Genomic DNA, 14,684 nt, shown 5'->3' on the forward strand with positions numbered 1-14,684 from the left:
GAAACAGCAGATTTGGGGCACAGCGCTCTTGACCACCACGGGCGGCTTCGAGGCCCTGCACGCGTGGCTGTCACTCAAGGAACCCAGAGCAGGTGAATGATGACGCCGACTTCTCTGACCACCAGGCCTCTCTGTGGCCCACACACCTCGCGCAGAGGGACCGGCTGGAGGAGCCCTGAGCATCAGTGAGTCCAACCCCCTCGAGCAACAAGGGGCACACCAAGGTCCAGAGAGGGCAGGGCACTTGCCTGGGGTCACAGAGCAATCAGACATGCATGTGTGGGGGACCGAGAGTCAACACGCAAGCACTGAGCGCACGGCGGAGGGACAGCTAAAGACACTGGTGACTTTCTGGTCGTCTCAGCCCCACACCGACCGGGACTCGGTCCGAGCCAGGCCCACAGGCACCCGCGTGGGCCTCCCCACATCTCACAGGGAAGCAGCCCGATGTGGGTGGGGACATCGCAGGGACAACGTGCGGCCACGGCCAGGCCCGCTTCCCTGGGATCCTGTGGCCCGTGGGCCCAGCTGCCTGGTGCCCCCGGGTTGGCAGGGGAAGCTGGAGCGTTAGTGCGGGAACGGGAGCAGGTGCGGTACCTGTGTCCGAGCTCGTGGGCCACCGTGAAGGCCAGCGGCAGGCCCGTGTCCTCGTTGATGTTGCAGCTGCGGTGCGGCTGGCACATGCCCGCCACGTGGGACAGGCCCAGGGTCTCACAGGGCCTGTTCATGGCCGCACACAGGTCCTTCCTGCGTTCAGAGAGAAAGGATCCTCAGGCTGACCTGACCAGGTGCCAGGTGGAACTAAGCCCAGAAGGGGGAGGAGGGAGGGGGAGGAGGGAGGGGGGAGGGGGGAGGGGGAAGGGAGGAGGGGGGAGGGGGGAGGGGGAGGGGGAGGGGGGAGGGGGGTGAGGAGGTGTCCCCCACTCGGACATTGTGCCACAGCAGCATTCACAGGGGACACCTACTTGTGCCTGGGGAGCAGCCCCGTGCACAATTTTGGTTACTGTCCCCGTGAGGAGCGCAGGGACAGACCCTGAACAGACCTGGACCCCGGTGGCGGAGGGGCCCCGGCTGTAAAACCAGGCCGAGAGCTCCTTCAAGGGACCACTTCTGTCTCCAGACTGTGGAGGTGGAGGCAGGATCACACACGTGTGGTAGAAGCGTATAAGCTACACACGCACGCTCATGCGGGCAGGGGCAGGGACACCGGGTAAAACCTGAGCAAGTCTGTGGACTGCACGGGCGTCCACGTCCTGGTCGTGGTCTCCCGCTATATTATCTCGGATGCCGGCACCGGGGGCACCGGGGGCACGGGGCCTGCTTCGGACAGTTCTGGGAAAACCCACAAGAGCCCCCCAAGCGCTGCAGGAACCCAGGGTCCAGCCAAAGGTGCGTGCACTCCCCTAACACGGGCTCCGGGGGCAGGGCCGTGTCCGCACCCCACCGGGCTCAGGCAGCACCGCCCTCCAAAGCAGGCCCTCGCTGGCCACGTTGCCCCCCACCCACAGCTGGCGGCCCCCCTGGCGGTGTCACGCCCCCCAACAGCTGGCGGCACCTGGTGAGCAGGATGGCGGTGTCGTGGTGCAGCGGGTGCGCGTCCCCCTTCATGTTGATGCTCTTTTGCCACTTGCAGAAGCTGCGCAGGGTGTTGTCCGCGTGGTGCGTGACCTTCAGGTCTTCCTGGGGGCAGAGAGGGCAGCGCGGGTCCCTCCCCTGAGCGCCGGAGGGCCAAGCCCCGTTCTCCTCCAAAGGCAGGAGACAGAGGCCCGGGGGCCAGGGAGCCCTGGTCCAGCCTCCAGGGACCACCCCTCCCCACAGGCCCATCCTGGGGGCACCCGACGGAGGGCCGGCCGGGGACCCAGGGGCGACGGAGGACACTGCCCGGGCCACGGAGGCCCGCCGTGCCCTTCCACACGGGGCCGCTCGGGTGACGGACCAGGAGGGTTCTGGCGGCCGACGCCCATCGCTGGGCAGCCCGCGGCCACATGACCTCTCACCTCCTCATCCTCCAGCAGGATGAGGCGCACGATGGTAATGTGGATGGGGTTCCCGATGCTGGGGTCGTGAAACAGGCCGGCCACCTGCCCGAGAAAGGGGGGGGGGGTCAGCCCGCCAGCCTGCAGAGAGGTACCAGACAGCCACTGCCTACCTCCGACCACCCATGTCCTCACGCGGGGGAGCTCACGCAGCGCACCCACACGGGAACATGCCCTCACCTGCACACACACCGCAGTCTGGACAAAAGGCCGGCCCAGGCCCGTTCTGGGCACCAGTGTGGGATCTGCTCACCCAGCTCACCCACCCCAGGGCCCTAGTTTGCCTCCTCTGTCTTGGGCTGGGAGGCCCCGCAGCCTCTTCCTGCCCTGGGTTCGCCAGGACCAGCATCCCAGGACTGAGTCCTCCCACGAGGCAGGAGACGCGGGCTGGGGCTAGAGAGGGGGCTGGGGCAGGCACAGGCCCCCAGAGTCTCCCCACCGCCCCACACTCAAGTTCTCCCTGGGGCACAGCCGTGGGGCCAAGACGGCAGGCACAAGCTCTCGGAGGCCCCACGGCTGCACAGGGGCTCCCCACCCGGTCCCAGGAAAGGCCGCCCCCAAAGACGGAAGGTACGCGAAGGTGCAAGGAGATGGGTGGGGAAGCTCCTTCAGAACAAGAAAGAGGTCAGCCTGCGACAGGCATCAGGTTCCCAGATGGCAGAGATGGCGGGACAGGCCAGTCATGAGTTGGCTTCCAGCAGCTTCATCAAGAAAAATGATATTTTGATAGAAACGGACAAAACACACACTATCAAGAGGACACAAAAGCCCATTAACAGGATAGATTGTTTTTTGAGAACCCAAGGTGCCTCCATCCACCTCCATGCACCGCCCCCCCTCCCCAGCATCATCCGTGCGCTGCCCCTGTCCCCAGCATCAACCAATTCCACCTCCTGGATGTTCCCTACATCCACCTCCAAGGCCACCGCCCAGCCTGAGGCAACAGCCTCTCATCTGGCCAGCTGTAAAGGTCTCCTCCAGCCTCAAAGTCACCTGCCACTGAAATGCAAACCCAGTCACCGTGCCCTTGCTTAAAGCAGCAAGTGGGTCTTCCTGTCCACAGGGTGAAGACAAAAGTCCCAGTCCCGCCCCACATGCTGACGGCCCCTCCGTCCTCACTCCCTGGTCCAACCACTCTGGCTCTTTCAGAAGCCCTTGATTCTCCATACCACAGGGCCTTTGCAGATGCTGTGCCCTTGGCCTGGAATGTCCTCCCTCTTGTCTTTCCCAAGTTCTGTCCTCCCGTCTCCAGCTCTCAACCCTCGAGCACATCTTCTGAGGAGCCTTTCTTCTGCCACACTCCCAAAGCACGTGAATGTGTCCTTCCTAGCAGCCCCTCTGCTGACTTTCAGATTCCACAAGATGACGGTTTCGCTGACATTGGTCTCCTCGGCCCCGCGGGGTCTGTGTGGGCCCTCTTCCAGCCCAGTGACCCATCTAGCACCTGGCGTGACGGGCACTCAAAAAGAGCTTTTTGAACAAAGGAATGAATCTTGGGCACCTGCTAAAAATTTCTGACGCCTCGTCTCATTCTAAAGAATTCGCAGAAGATGACAAAAGCACCTTGAAGGAAGTCAGGAGTCTTCCCTAGGCCACAGGCAGCAGGTCCCAGCAGAGGGGCCTGGAGGGAGAGAAGCCCCTAAGCTTCTGCCAAGACCGTCCCGACAGCTGGCCTCCCGTGTCCCGAGTCAGGGCTGCGGGCGGCTCCGGCCACCACCAGGTCCTTCCCTTGGCACGTATGACGCCTCTGCCCCCCAAGAAGTATAGACCCCAGATAGAGGCAGAGCAACAACGGCAGGACTGGAGGGAGGCAGTTGTCACCGGCCGACCCACTCAGCCAGTGAGTGTCTGCGATGGCCTGAGGTCAGTACCGGTGTTTCAACCGGATAAACGATCCCCAGCCCAGCTCTGCTGCAGGCCCGGAGAGCAAGCCTGGGTGGACTGTGGAAGATCTGGGGGTTACAGGTGACCACAAGCTTCCAGTGAGCTGACGGTATGACACAAGCCATTCAGAAAGGGGCAGGCGGGGAACTTGGCTTGCGATGCTTGGAGCAGACCCACCCGAGCTCCCACACACAGGTCTGGGTCTGGCACAGAGGGCACACTGACAAACGGGCCCACAGGAGGCCTGAGTAAACAGTGCGGCTGCCCTGAAGGTGGCTGTGGGGCTGAAGGGCAGGTGTTACAGCAGCCACACCAGCAGCAGCGGACACGTGCCGAGCCCAACGTGTACAGTCCTTGTACTGAGAGCCCTACCTGCAGTATATTGCTTAATCGTCTTACTTCTAAAGTAGGCATGACCGTCCCCATTTACAGGTAGAGCAGCTGAGGCTCTACGACAGGGTTCACCTGGGCTCAGAACCCGGGTTTGCCCCAAAGCCCCTGCTCTTAACTTCGGAAAGTTCTCAACACATGTTAGCTTTGAAGGCTCTGAGAAGTCCCGCAGTAAACAGGTCTGTGTTCCTTTCTGTTAACCCTTGCTGCCAAACTTCTTCAACCATGGCACCTTTTTTTCACAGAACACTTATCAGCATCTCAGAATAAGTCCTCCCTGGAATACGCTTTGCGACATGCTACAAAGGCAGAGTTTGCCAGAAGGGAACCTGTTCTCGTGCACCCGTCACTTTATCTGGGGTAGAGCTGGCACTCGGCACAGCAGCGCTAAATAAACAAACACCTGCTCCAGAGGGAAGAGGGAGGGAAGTTCTCCCCACCTCCGCCACGGCTACCCCATCCTTCTGGCAAGCTCTGGCCACCACAGCCCTCTCTGGACCCAGAGGCACAGACTTGAGCCCCAGCCCCCTCCGTGTGACTGTGAACATGTCCCTTGGCCTCTCTGCGCCTTTCTTCCCTCACCTACGAGATGGGGGTGAGGCTCAGACAGGGCAGTGACTACAGGAGACCGAACAGGCCGATGTTCGCAAGGCTGCAGCCATCACCCACGGTCCAGCCCTTCTCAGCGGCTGCTGCATGCCCCCCCTGTCCCTGCCAGCCGCTGCAGCCTCCCCAGGTGACTGGCGCTAATGGACTCATAGAGGTCCCCTCTCTGTCCCGACCAGCGCTTGACCTAATCAAAGCCCAGTGAACGTGAGGGCCAGACCCCCCTCCAGGATGGGGCTCGCACAGTGGATGCCCGTGTCCTGTGAGCCTGCACAGGGAGGCAGGAAGGAGCCAGGTCCTGGGCCAAATGGCGACCCTTCACCCAGGAGATGTCCGCCAGCCACTACTGGACCCGACAGCCTGGGGTCTGCCCTCCCACTGCCTACAGCATCCCCGCTGCCCCCCCAGCTGCCCGGCCCCTCGACCGCACCCCCCACCGCCCCCCAGCTGCCCGGCCCCCCGACCGCACCCCCCAGCTGCCCGGCCCCCCCGACCGCACCCCCACCGCCCCCCCAGCCGCCGGGTCCCACACCCCCGCAGCCTCACCATGTTCATGATGGTCAGCACGTAGCTCTCGACCTGCGGCTGCCCGTGGTACTCCACCATCTTGGTGTCGGCGACCACCAGGGTCTCCACCCACTTCTCTCTGCTGACCGAGCGCTGATGCAGACGCCTCGGGCGCTGCCGACGCCACTGCTGCCGCTGCTCCCAACGCTCTCGCCGGGCCTCCGGCTCCGTGGACGCTGTGGGCCCCAGGCCAGGTGGGGGTTAGCTGCCAGCAGGCTGGCCCAGGCCGTGCCTCTCCGGGGCCTCTCCTCAGCGCTGGGATCACAGGCGGCAGCCTGGACTCCCCCCTGTGGCTCCGCCCGGGACCTGTGCCGTGTGACCCTGACCCGGTCACTTCCCCTCTCTGACCCTGAGCATCCCCGCCTACAAACAGGAATCAGCCAAACAGCCACAGAAGCTGACCTCGGAGGAGGGGGGCAATGAAATGGGGGACAGGAACACACAGCGAGGCAGCTCCTGGGCCCCTAGCCCCGGGGGGCTGGTGCATCCCAGCACACGCGGTCTCCAGGGCCCAGCCCGCTGCCTGGGAGACCCACTGCACTGTCCCAGGCTGACCCGGATCAGAAGAGACAGCACATCTACGAAGCAGGAAAACCAAGGCCCAGAAGCATGACCGGATATCTGTTCCAACCAGTGGAGTCCCTGAGCGGCGGCACCTTCCGAGGCTGGCGTGCCGGCCAAGCAGTCCCCCAACCCAGCAGCCCACGGTAGGCGGCTCCCTACCTGGACTGGCCAGCACCGTGGCCACTCTGAAGAAGGGCTGGAGCTAGGTCCCCAGGGACAGAGAGGAGTTATTCTGGGCGGGGACCAGTGTGGGGAAGGGCGGGAGGTTCCTGGCTAGCTGCCCTGGTGGGCCTGGCCAGGCAGTGGGTGAGGAGGTGGGGAGAGGGGTCAGCCCAGGGCATCAGCTGGGGCATGCCTGGCAGGCAGAGGCCTCAGGCCGGAGGCACATTTGGAAGGCACGGGCTGTGGTGATGTGTCTGTCTGCGTCCCTTTGGTCCGAGGGGAGGTGTGCATGGAGATGTCGAGAGAGGCTTCTGCAAAGAAGCTCGGTGCCTCCAGGCCCATCCCCTTCCCCGGGCAGGAGAGGACCATACCTGGTACCCCGCAGGTGCCGGGAGCTCTGGAGCCCCCCAGCTCCGCCCCCCTCTCTGGGGCTTGGCGCTTATAGACCACGTGGGGCTGGGCGTGGCCAGGACGGACGGGCACACCCTCCAGGGGCTCGATGAAGTAGTCCTCGTTGGAGAGGCGGAACACACCTGTCTGGGAAGAGGTGCAGGCTCACACGGAGCGGATGAGCACTGCCGTCCCCACCGGCCCCGAGGCCCGTGCTGCCCGCCGAGCCCACGCTGCTCCCAGCACCCGGCTGACCCCGAGCGCGCGTGCGTCTCCCGCTCTGGGGAACTCTCCACCTGGCACGTCCTTCCCGGCCGTTTCACACAGCCAAGGGCCTGGGGGCTGAGCCCCGGAGCCACCAGCCTCCGAAGATGCCGCACACGCCCACCTCGCCCCCCCCTCCCCCGCCCTGTTGGGAGCAGGAGACGGGAGCACCCTAGATCTGAGATGGCATCTTCCGCGCGGTCCCAGACGGCGGTCTTGAGTCGGGTGGCCCCGGGGCCAGCACCCAGGCCATTTCCCAAACGGCTGTCTTGAGTCGGGCCGCCCGGTAGGCCCAGGCCACTATCCATCCCCCCTGCATGCCAGCCATTGTGTCGTCTCAAAGCTGGCCTGCAGCCCACTGTCCCGGAGGTGATGAATCACTCCAAGTGCAGCTCTCCCCACACCCCAGCCACAGAGATGCTCAGTCACCAGGACATCCTACTCCCTGGTCCCAGGACCTTCGGAGAAGGGAAGCCCGGCGGGTGTGTCTTGGGCACATCCGCCGCATTCAGAGAGGCCCCAAGAGGGAGGGATTTGGGGAAGTGTCTTCGGGCAGCCGGCCACCTCCTGAGGAAGCTCAGGGCTCCGGCAGGGAAGAGGATTTCACCCCCCCCCCCCCCACTCCCTCACCCCGCAGCTCCCTCCACGGCACCAAGTGTGCCCCTGGGGCTGTGCAGGGTCGAGGTGAGCCCCGCGTGCCAGAGAGTCCCCCCCCACCTCCCCCAGAGGGGCTGCAGACCCGGGTGTGAATGCGGACTGCAGCACCGGCTAACTGGGTGGCCCTGGGCCAGTCCGTCTCCCCGCCTGCTTCCTCATCTGTTAATGGGAATGACACCCATATGAACAGCTGCTGCGGATCCAAGGAGATTAGCGAGAAAGGGCAGGCGCCTAGGGCCTGATGTGTGGCAGCTGTGGCGTGGGCTCTCATTAGGCCGGTCCTGCTACTGCCCGTGGCTCCTCCTGAGCGACCTCAGCTGAGGACCCTGGGGTCGGGGGGAGGTCCACGCATCCCCGCGGGGAGGGGGAGGGCAGAGCCAGTCACCTAGCCCAGAGCATTGGGGGTCCCCGTAGAGGGAGGCGACCACGTCCACCCAAAGACCCGCTCCCCCTGGGGGTGAAGGTGAGACTGCCTGTCCTGGAGAAGCACAGCCCAAGCGGCTGTGGGGGAGCAGTCCTAACTGACGCCGCCAAGGAGCAAGGACCGCGCGGTTCGAGGAGCTACTTGGCCTGCACAGGGATTCTCCAAGTCCGCTCTCTGCACCGGCAGAAACGGAGGCTTCGGACACTCACCCCCACCCTCCGAGGCTCTGTCCTAACAAGGCCTGCGGGCGCTCTGGCTCCGTTCAGGATTGAGCCCCGCCATCCCGGAGGACCGGCCGGGACTCCCGCGCTCACTCACCAGCCCGTCGCAGGCGCTGATGGCCGCCAGGCCGCCCTCCAGCTCGGGGTCCTGCACCTCGCCGAGCAGGTGGCAGGCGGGCGCGCGGGCGCGGATGTGCGCGCGCCCCAGGCCGCCGCGCCGCCGCGTCTCGCTCACGAAGCCGGGCGCCAGCAGGTGCGCGTTGGCCGTCAGGTTGAAGCGCAACTCGCGCCCGCGGTACTGCAGCTCGTAGAAGGCGGGCGCGGCGCGGCGCGCGGACACGTCCCGCTTGCGCAGCGCGCGCGGCCACAGCTCGTACGACAGGAAGGCGCCGCCCGCGTCCACGCGCACCGGGTGCACCACGTCCAGCGCCGCGCGGCCGTCGGCGCCGCTCCCTGCGGGGAGAAAACCAGCTGCGGTCGGGGCCGCGGGGCACCTGCCCGGCCCGCTCCTCCACCCGGGTCACCGCGACGACCTCCCGCGGGCCCCCTCCCCTCGTCTGCGTGCGGCGCAGCGGCCAGAGGAGGCCCGCCTCCGCCCCAAAACCCTGCAGTGGCCGCCTCCGAAAAAGGCAGAGCTCTGGCCAGTGTGGCCCCGGGCAAGGTTATTCCTCAGTCTCACCTCGGCTACACCTGCCTCCCTGCGGTGCCCGCCCCACCCCCGCCCCCATGCCGCACTGCCGCCCCCTCCGGGTGGAACACGCTGCCCTGCCCCCTGCCTGTTGTGCAGCAAAATCCAGCCTCGCCTCGAAGCCGCGCCTTCGAGCCCCCGCTCAAAGGTCTCACTGCCGCCTCCCCTGACCACTTTGTTTTAAAAAGGCAACTCCCGGGGCGCCTGGGTGGCGCAGTCGGTTAAGCGTCCGACTTCAGCCAGGTCACGATCTCACGGCCCGTGAGTTCGAGCCCCGCGTCAGGCTCTGGGCTGATGGCTCAGAGCCTGGAGCCTGTTTCCGATTCTGTGTCTCCCTCTCTCTCTGCCCCTCCCCCGTTCATGCTCTGTCTCTCTCTGTCCCAAAAATAAATAAAAAACGTTGAAAAAATAAATAAAATAAAAAGGCAACTCCCTGCCCCCCTCTGCCCCTGCTTCCCCCGCCCCTTTTCCCCACAGCACTCAGGGAATGCCATATGCCTTGTTTCCATTTTTTTTCTATTTTCTCCCAATGCAAACTCCAGGAGGGCAAGAAGCTCTCCAGTCTTTGCTGAAGACTTCACGGGCCCAGAGTGTCCTAGGACTCTGAGCAGTCAAGACTTAGTTTCTCAGTGAGTGAGTGAATCTGTAGATGGGAGTAAAAACCATTTGCACCCTTAGGGCTGTTGGGAGGGTTAGTGATCTGAACCACCTGAACCACTCCACACAGCAGTGCCTGGCCCAATGACCGCGCCTGCCAGCAATTACGATTTGCGGGGATCGTATAGCCTGGTGGACTTTAACATGTGCCCTCAGGTGCCGGAGGGTTCTGCACGTCCCTCCAGGCCTCCTGCGAAGGAGAGATGAAGACCACGCAGATGAGTGGCCCCCGTTTGAGCAGAGCAGCTCTGGTTCATTTGAAGAGAAGGTTCTAGACCTGGAAGACATCTGTCCTCTCCGATCTCCCGCTAACACCAGATTCCTAGCCTTTTTTGCCACAGACCCCTTCTCAGAATAATGTTTTCAAATGCGTAAGGTGCAAATGAGTGCCAAGGAAACCGATCATATTGAAACACAGTTATCAGAATAATTTTAGAGGTGGGATATAGAATTACATGCTCCTTTGTGAACGCATTAAACAAGATCTACGGGCAACTTTTATGGTGATTTTGAAGTGACGAGTATCAACCTTATCTCAAGATACCTGCAACTGTAATGAGACAGAAAAGTGTTTTGGTTGTTTGCCTCGGTAACAAAATCACAGGTGCTAATGCCATTGTACTTTGGTGCTAATATGCATAATTGAAGGAAATGCAAACAGAGGTAAAAAGCTTGAAGACATAGTATCTTCCCGTCCAAGTTCGCAGATCCTTTCCATTTTGCCCATGTCCCTGGGGCCGCAGATTCCAGGAGGGCGCCTGCAGTAAAGTCTCCAGGCTGCTTCTGAAGAAAGCAAAGGGAGGTTCAGAGAAGCGCACAACCGGCCTGAAGCCACACGGCCAGAGTCATCGAGCCGGGACTGGGCTCCAGGTCTCCCAGATGGCTTGTCTCTTCAGGAACACTCTTCTACCTTCTCGGCGGTCTGTCCCCTCCTGGGCCTCTTTCCTCATCACTGACATGAAGGAGTTGTGCTACATCAAGTTGTTCAAACTTCTTTAACTACCAGACCTAATCTGCAAAAGAAATCTCGTGTGGACACACGGACACAGCAGAGTGGCACCATGGCGGGTGGGGGGCAGGGACCCTGGGGCTGAGGCTCTTGTCCTCTTTTGGCTCTCTGCAGTTTCCAGGCTCAGAGGAACAGTCAGGAAAGTGGCCCACCGGAGTGTGTCTCAGCCCTAGGTCCTGCTCTGACCAACCGGGCGTATGCCCAGCTCCCCAGAATCCCAGCTGCTCAGGACAGTGACCCCTAGGGCCACAGGCATGCCCAGACACCCTGCAGATGTCCCACCAAGGCTCCCTCTGTGGCTGCCGGGGAACCCAGCCCAGAGCCGCATCCTGGCCAGGCTGCAGAAACCCTCTCGCCCAGGTCCTGCCAGACCACGTGCAGAGTGCCCTGCGGAGGACATGCCCCACTGCCCACAACCGCCGGGCGACCGGCCCTCAGGCTGCAGCCCAAGAGCACGTGCTCAGGCGAGAGGCGGACGCGCCGGGTGACCCTGTGTGGTTCCGGGCAAATCCTCCCTCCCCGAGTCCCTGGAGGACACTCGTGCGAGGATTTTCCAGACTTCTCGGGTAAGAATTTGTTAGACACGAATTCCCAGGCCCCGTCCCAGACCCACTGAATCAGCATCTCCAGGAAATGGGACTAGGAAGCTGGGTTTTCCCCCAGAGCCTCGGGGGACTGCCATCGTCAGGGAAGTTGGACAACCCTGCACCGGGAGTGCACTTGGTCTAACAGTGGCCACACCTGGAGAGCTTGGAAAGACTGAAGAGTGCAGAGGCTGGGACGGCCCAGAGACCGATTCCATAGCCCCAGAGCTCTGGGCCCCTCACTCTGCGTTTTCCGCATTTTCCCGAGCCTTCCAGGGACTCTGACGTACTCATCTCGGAGGCTGACCTTCGGAAGCCAGGGGTCGGCACTTTGAGGAGGGAGACTCCTTCTCTGACGTCCAACGAGGGCCTTTGGGACTAGAGCTTCCCAACCACCGCCTGCAGACTTGTTTTCTGTCGGTTTATTGATCTTGGTCGTTCATTTTGGCTTCCACAAATATTGGAAATATTTAATCAGTTGCCTATGTTTAAAAGTTATGCGATAGTGCACAAAGTCTCAGTTTTCAGCTTTCCTGGAAAAGCCTGGCCATCTATCCCCATCAGGCCTAAATCCCCACGTGGCAGAAGTGGCTGGAGTCGAGCAGGGAGCCCCCCTGGGAGAGGGCCCATACCCCCCCCAGCGGCCTGCCCCACGGCCCGCTGCTGTGTCCCCAACTGTAAAGGTAGGGTCCTCTGGCCTCACGGTTATGCTGCCTCTCAATGACCAAAGAACTGAATTTCTAACAACAACGGGAAAACAAGAGAGAGCCCGCCCACCGTGTTTGCTCACTTGCCCTAGTGCGTGGCGTTTGGGGTGGCGCCACTGACTGCTCGTTGCGAGGGAGCGGCGGGTGCTCCAAAGTCCAGGGGAATGCAGAGGACGCCGTCCTCCCCCTCAAAACAGAGACCCGGCAGAGGGCACTCATCCTCACCCCTGGCCCCGTGCTGAGATGGGCCCCAGGCAGGGGAGGGGACGCCTCATGGGCGGACGGAGGAGGAAAAGTCTCATTGGAGAGGGCAACATGTGAGGTGGACCCACGGAGGGTCGCGGTAGTGGGCGCCGTGTGACGGACCCCGAGAGTACCAGGTGCCACGGGTGTGGGCAACACAAGACGGGAAGCTCGGCCACGCACGCGTTTTGTACAATGGGAGGATGGAGTGAAAAAATCGTGCACGGCCAAGAACGCGGCTTGGAGCACAGAAAGGTTCAGGCCGCAAGCCGGCCGCTCGGTGGCTGTGTGACCGGGGCAGTCGCCATCGTGCTGAGGCTGGCCTGGCCCTGCTCACCGGCGCAGAGAACCCAGGTCGGGAACGGAGGCAGGGGCGCGGGACAAAGAGGTGGGCAACGAGACAGCTACATCCCAAGGTCTGAAGCGGCCCCCGGGCTCGGGCGGTCACGGCCAAGGCCACGAACGACCGGCTGGAGGTGCGGGTGCACGGTGCCGGCCTGACGCGCTCACTGCCCCGCGGAACCGCAGCCGCACCGCACACCCGCAGACGTCCGGAGCTCGCATGTGATGGGGGAGTCTGAAGCAGTGCGGAGAAATGGCCCCAAGGACTCCAAACAAGTGTCCCTGGGGAGCGAGGATCCGTGTGCCCTGGGATGTGCGGTCCCGTTAAGAATCCCTGCTCTAGACCGTGGGCAAACACCGCAGGACAGAAATTCAAGATGAGTTATACAGAAGCAGTCTGTTAAGTTCGAAACTGCGATGGGGACCAAGCAGAGAGGCACGCAGGTAACCGGCTCGAGGGTCAGCGTGTGCCAGACCCAGACGCCACCCGCGGCTGTTAGCACACAAGGGAGACACTCCAGCATCAGGTCTGTTTCTCCATCTGCAAAATGGGTATGATAATCGTCACACCTGCTCTCTCTGCCTGTGGGAGGGAGAGTCCCCTGGGCTCACACGCAGGTGCCGAGAACGGGACGTGGCACACACAGAAAACAAAGCTAAGTTGTAACTGAAAATTAGCAAGAGACGCTCTGAAGCATACTCCGCAGAGAGAGAGGGAGACACAGAATCCGAAGCAGCTCCAGGCTCCCAGCTGTCAGCACAGAGCCCGACGCGGGGCTGGAACTCACCAACCGTGAGATCATGACCTGAGCCGAAGTCGGACGCTCAACCGACTGGGCCACCCAGGCACCCCAAGAAAATACTTTTTAATCAAAAAAGAAAAATAGGGGCTCCTGGGTGGCTCAGTGGACTGAGCATTGGACTCTTGGTTTCAGCTCAGATCATGATCATGTGGTTCTTGAGTTCGAGCACCATGTTCTCGGCACCAGTAGTGTGGTCACTGCTCGGGAGTCTCTCCCTCTCTGTCCCTCCCCTGCTCACACTCTCTCTCTCTCAAGCTCGCACTCTCTCTCTCTCTCTCTGTCTCTCTCTCAAAATAAACTTTAAAAAAAAAGCAAAAAGAAAAATATTTCTAGGAAGCTATCACTTTGCCATAATTTTTATCTTCTTCTTTTGTTCTGCATAATTATTTTTGTAATTAACTTTATTGTTTTGCCATTAAAATATGTCATAAAGGGGGCAAAGTGTGTTATAAAACAAATAACTCTTCCACGGTCTCCTAAAGCCGACCACTGGCAGAGACCTGGTGGCTGAAGCAAGCAGCACCCAGTGCCGGCAAGGGGAAATTGCGGGGTCCAGTCTTAGAAGGCATGCGGGTGCACGGGCACTGGGCAAGGGGATGGGTGTGGGCACTGTGCACGAAGACGGACGGCCAGTGGTTCACGGCCAAGTCCCTCCTGCCAGGTCAGGAGCTCTGTTCAGGGTGTTACATACTTTGAATACCATCCCTAGGTGACAGAACTGTCACTTTGCAGCTTCTACCAGAGAAATGCCAACGTGGTGTTTACCGTCACCTCTCTCTCAGGAACCAGAGTGACGGTCCAGCCCTTCAAACGACCTGACCCGAAGCTCATACCAAAGATAACAAATAACCAAGGTGTGTGGTGTGCGTGTGGATGTGGGGGAGACAGATGCCGTCCTCCTCAGGTCGGCCTGCGTGTGCCCGGCACGCACGCACGTACACGCACACACAGCCCACGTGTGCAATTCAGCGTGCTGGTGGGGACATTACCAGGCCCCAGTCCCACCAAATCCCTTGATTTGTCACAGGACAAACAATCAGGGTACAGCTTCCTAGAAGTGTGTCCAGGATATGCCCTCTGGTCTCAAAGAAGGTCGTGTGCAGCGGGGAGAGTCTAGGACCTCTGGGCAGCTCCAACGACAGTGAGACGGCTCAGCTCGGCAGCCCAGGGCTCAGGCACCCCGAGTGGGGGCAGAACGGGGAGGCCCCCGTCATGTACCCGTGGGGACACCACAATAGACATTCCACCCAGGGGTGGAGGGCACATTGGGTGGGAGAAGCTACCTGCCCTGCGTCCACTGCCAAACGGCAGGTCCAAAGCACAGGACCCACCAAGGTCTCCCCGGTCTTCCTGGGTCTCTGTGGCATTAGCGAAAATGGCCACCACACGGTAGTCAGTCACTCTGCCCTGTGCTAAGCAACTGACATTCAGCATCTCAGTCCTGCCAAGAACCGGGGGAGGCAGACACCACTGTCCCCACTTAACT

At 61.8% G+C, this 14,684-nt stretch overlaps 1 protein-coding gene and 1 long non-coding RNA gene across 6 annotated transcripts in view; both read right to left on the reverse strand.

Moving 5' to 3' along the window:
• The window catches only part of ADAMTS7 (ADAM metallopeptidase with thrombospondin type 1 motif 7), a 52,024-nt gene that overhangs the window by 35,881 nt on the left and 1,459 nt on the right, over positions 1–14,684 (reverse strand). For 4 of the 5 annotated variants that reach the window (XM_045058699.1, XM_023254780.2, XR_006598709.1 and 1 more), the window contains exons 2-7: positions 8,263–8,618; positions 6,581–6,746; positions 5,463–5,659; positions 1,998–2,081; positions 1,556–1,680; positions 598–747 (exon numbers count right to left, since the gene is read on the reverse strand). In XM_045058699.1, the coding sequence (XP_044914634.1) occupies positions 598–747; positions 1,556–1,680; positions 1,998–2,081; positions 5,463–5,659; positions 6,581–6,746; positions 8,263–8,618 (1,078 nt within the window). The remainder of the gene's footprint in view (positions 1–597; positions 748–1,555; positions 1,681–1,997; positions 2,082–5,462; positions 5,660–6,580; positions 6,747–8,262; positions 8,619–14,684) is intronic. The other variant, XM_045058700.1, reaches the window with a different exon arrangement.
• On the reverse strand, positions 9,929–13,212 carry LOC123385776. Its single transcript, XR_006598711.1, has 2 exons — positions 11,411–13,212; positions 9,929–10,523 (listed from the first exon to the last, which is right to left on the reverse strand). It is a non-coding gene; the product is annotated as an uncharacterized LOC123385776 (long non-coding RNA).

The sequence above is a fragment of the Felis catus genome, chromosome B3, assembly GCF_018350175.1.
Source record: "Felis catus isolate Fca126 chromosome B3, F.catus_Fca126_mat1.0, whole genome shotgun sequence".
NCBI lineage: Eukaryota > Metazoa > Chordata > Mammalia > Carnivora > Felidae > Felis > Felis catus.